The sequence below is a fragment of the Urtica dioica genome, chromosome 7 (assembly GCF_054948205.1).
Source record: "Urtica dioica subsp. dioica isolate 48M chromosome 7, U.dioica_male_clone48M_v1_H2, whole genome shotgun sequence".
Classification (NCBI taxonomy): domain Eukaryota; kingdom Viridiplantae; phylum Streptophyta; class Magnoliopsida; order Rosales; family Urticaceae; genus Urtica; species Urtica dioica.
In genome coordinates this window covers 30,717,803-30,721,760 of record NC_142762.1, presented here as the reverse complement: position 1 = coordinate 30,721,760, position 3,958 = coordinate 30,717,803, and the positions used below count along the sequence as shown (strand labels likewise).

General features: G+C 38.7%; 1 protein-coding gene across 1 annotated transcript; it reads right to left on the bottom strand.

Moving 5' to 3' along the window:
- Nucleotides 1–1,180: 1,180 nt before the first annotated feature.
- LOC149390770 (lachrymatory-factor synthase-like) lies at nt 1,181–3,671 on the bottom strand. Its single transcript, XM_089619855.1, has 2 exons — nt 3,037–3,671; nt 1,181–1,421 (listed from the first exon to the last, which is right to left on the bottom strand). The coding sequence occupies exons 1-2, from the start codon at nt 3,528–3,530 to the stop codon at nt 1,181–1,183; spliced, it is 735 nt and encodes a 244-aa protein (XP_089475981.1). The 5' UTR covers nt 3,531–3,671.
- Nucleotides 3,672–3,958: the final 287 nt, after the last annotated feature.

The following is a 3,958-nucleotide window of genomic DNA, read 5'->3' as shown; positions in this document are numbered from 1 at the left end:
TTCTCATATGTTATAAGTTTATATGATGGAGCGAAGTGCGCACTGAAAATTGGTATGACTACTCTAGGGGACCCCCAAATTAAAATATGATAGACTTCTAATAGGGTATCTTATGTCATGCTCGCTGAAGTTAGCTCATTCTATATGTATATTTGCTTGTGTGTTGTAAGTTATGGTTATGCTGGAATTACCTCATTATATATATATATATATATATATATATATATATATATATATATGCTTATGTTTTGTGAGTTATAGTTATTCTCGCTGAGCAGTAGCTCAATCTATGTATATCCGTCCGTGTTGTAGGTAAACAATATTTGAACAAATGAGAAGGGTAGACCAGTGGCGACGATAGTGATAGGGTTGGGTTATGGTTGTCATTCACGAAAATAAAATACTTCCGCTTAGCTTTCAGTTTTATATAATCAAACCCAAGGTTTTATTTGTATCGTTTTAAATTACGTATTTTAAGATCTTTTCAATTTCGAAAAAGGTTACGATTTTATTTATGGGGTTATCTACAATCGTATTTTGAGTTTAAATTCTTGTTTATGCAATTGCTACGTTCGAGTTATTTATTTTATCGAGTTATGAATTAAGCGTTTTATTCTTAAGTTGTGAGTTTTCAAATTTGCATCTCAAGTTATGTTTAAAAAAAATTATCTCAATTTTTCTAAAGAAAGTTTAAAAGTAAGATAAGTAAGACAGTACGAAAAGTCGGGTCGTCACAAAAAAACACTGTCATTCTTTACTCGAGCCCGTCAGCGTCGTTCCTTCATGCGAGACCATCAAACTACCAGAGTTCCTTCGCACGAGGCGACCAGACCATCTGCGTTTAAGACCACTACCCCCACCTCGCCTCTTCTATGGGTGTCCGAGCCACTGAGATCACCATCGTACCATTGAGACCACATAGACAACCACTGTCTCTTTCTTGCCGTCACTGACCGTTGTTCCATGCCGCCGAGCCACGACTGACTGACGCCCAGGGGCATGTTTCTATCACATTCTCTCTCTCTCTCTCTCGCCCATACCACCAATGAGGACCGCATCTGTTCAAACCTAGCCTGTCACGCCTTGCCTTCTCTCTCTCTCTCTATCTCTCTCTCTCTCTCTCTCTCTCTCTCTCTCTCTCTACCTTTGTACGTCTTTAACTCTCTATGCTTATCTCTGTCTATAACTCTCTAACCCCATCTGCCTCTCCGCGAACCGCAAAGGACGTCAATGACCCGACGCCGAGCCGAATACAACGCCGCTGTCCTGATATCGAGCCATTGATCCGACAATGAGCTGCAAGCCACGCCGCTGACCCAACGATGAGCTGCAAGCCATGCCGCTGACCCAACGTCGAGCCGCATACCACGTTGTTGACTGCCTCTGCATCGTATCTGCGAGGGCTCAGACTATGCCAGTATCTACAGAGGCAGAATGGATTATGCCAGCTCGTGTAAAGCACTAGCGAGATCGTCCAGGCGATAATGACAACATCGTCACAAGAGGAAGGAAAAAGGGAAGAGGACAAGTAGCGGAGGTTTGTCGAGAAATCACGCAAGACGTAATATTTTTATATTTAGTGACTCTTTTTACTGTAATTTTTATGAAAAATTTATGTAAAACAATTTTTATTATATTTCATATAAAAAATTATATTATGTCTTATAATATTTTCGAAATTACTTTATTTTACCATAATATATTTATATAAATATTAATTTTAAAAATAAATAAAAAGGTTGTTTGTCGCATCTAAAAACAATACGTTAAAGCGCGGAAAATGAATTTTGGATGCGATTAGTCGCGTCCAAATGTATCGATTCCCGCGCTTTGAAGGGAAAGTCTTTGGATGCGACTAGTCGCGTCCAAATTTATCGATTCCTGCCATTTATGTTTGGGTGGAATTTATAATCGCATCCAATATGTTGCATAAAAAAATCATGAACTTTTTGATAAGATTAGTCGCATCCAGTAGCTTTAGCTACAGAGGATTGGATGCAATTTTGGTCGCTTTCAAAGTCGCATTATTATTGGATGCGATTTTTTGAGCTTTGGACAAAAGTCACAACTAAAGTCTTTATTTGTCTTAGTGTATATCAATACAATTTTTTTTTAGATTAGCCTAACTAATAACCTTAACCATTTCCCATGCAACTTGTGCTTCTAATATGGAGAAGCATTACCATACTCCCAAACCTTATGAAATTAATGAAGCATACTAACTTTAGACCCATATTGCAACCCATGAACCATTTCCCATGCCACTTGTGCTTCTAATATGGAGAAGCATTACCAAACTCCCAAACCTTATGAAATTCAGGAAGCATAATAACTTTACACCCATATTAAAACCCAAATGAATCAGTACTTCGACTCTTTCATTTTTCTTTCAACAGAAGGGAGGAAAATTTCGCTTCAGTCAAGTGTATTTATTTTATGCTAAATTTAACGTTAGTAATGCAGCATTATGTGTTTACTAATATGTAAACTGCTTTTATTTTTTTTATTTAAAAAAAATGTATGACAGATTTTAACACTGATTGAAATGTCTGCTGGTATTTTATTTTCCGTACAAAATAAATAAAAAATACGGTAAATTACTAATTCTAAAACTCGTAGTCAGTCATTTCAATTTCTCCAAAAATCATATCCGTATTTTTGAAAAATTAAACTACTAATATATATGTATATATATATTTTGTCGGCATCAAATTTCAAACCCTCGGATAAAACTGCAATCACAGGATCTGATGATCTCTGCCACAACTGTATATATAGTTATTGCAGTTTTGCACAACCCAACCTAACCGATGACATGATAATTGAGAGAGATCGGAAAACGAAAAACGAAGTTTTATAAGGAAGAGCTATCGTTGACTCGTCAAACTCAAATTAAGACAACAACATGCATGAAATATGTTTAAAATAAACGTATAAAAAACACACTATAATTAATGACGACCTATAGTTCGTGCACGTAACATGAATACGATGCACGAGAGAGAAAGAGAAATAAAAGTCAACTTCTAGTTATGCGAGGCAATAGAGAGAAGAGCGTGTTCTATATTCTTAGCGATGCCTGTGAGAGACGAGTCATAATACGCCACGATCTGTTGGTAAGTCCAGCCCTGCATGGGCTCTCCGCCGAACAGCCATATGATCTCGCACCCGTAATTACCGCTCTGCCCTTTTGCGTCCGACGACACCACCTGGGCGGTGGCGATCCACTGTCGGAACCCCGCATTGTTCTCCTGGACCTCGTATCTCAGTCGCCGTTCGATCGGATCAGTCTCGATCAGCCTCTCCTTGGCCCACCTAACGGCTATGATCTCACCAGTCGTCTCATGCCTTACCCTCCTCTCGCAGTAGCGGATCGCCCCTCCCGGACCGTCCAGACGGCGACAAGTGTCCACGCCGGGGTGCCACTTGTCGAGGCCGAAGAAATCCGCAATCAGAGGCCAGACTTGCTCCGCCGTTGCGCCTCTCACTTTCGCCGACACTTTTCCTTGCCATTCTCCGTCTTTCACCATTGTCGGGAGAGAAATCTGAACAGATGTTAAAGCAACAGAGTGATGGAATCGCTTATGATGCTTATTAAGATCTATGTACAGAGATTTTAAGAAAGATAATGTGGAAATCCCTTATGATTAAGATCTTTTTATAGAGATGTTAAGAAAAGACAACGTGGAAATCCCTTATGTGGTGACGGTCGTGGTGGATTTAAAATACTCCGTTTTTGAAGGATATTAATTGTTAGAGGATCATGCACACAGTTTATTACACGGTAATGTCTATAGCGGTTCAAAGTCAAATGAGAATACAAAACTTTGTCAAGTCTTTCGCATGGACACATGCAATAGAAAATTACAAGGCTGATTATTAAGACCTTACAATTAGATATTACAACATTCTTTATTTTTTTCTGTAGAGTTAGTTGGTGTATTTCTCAATATTGACG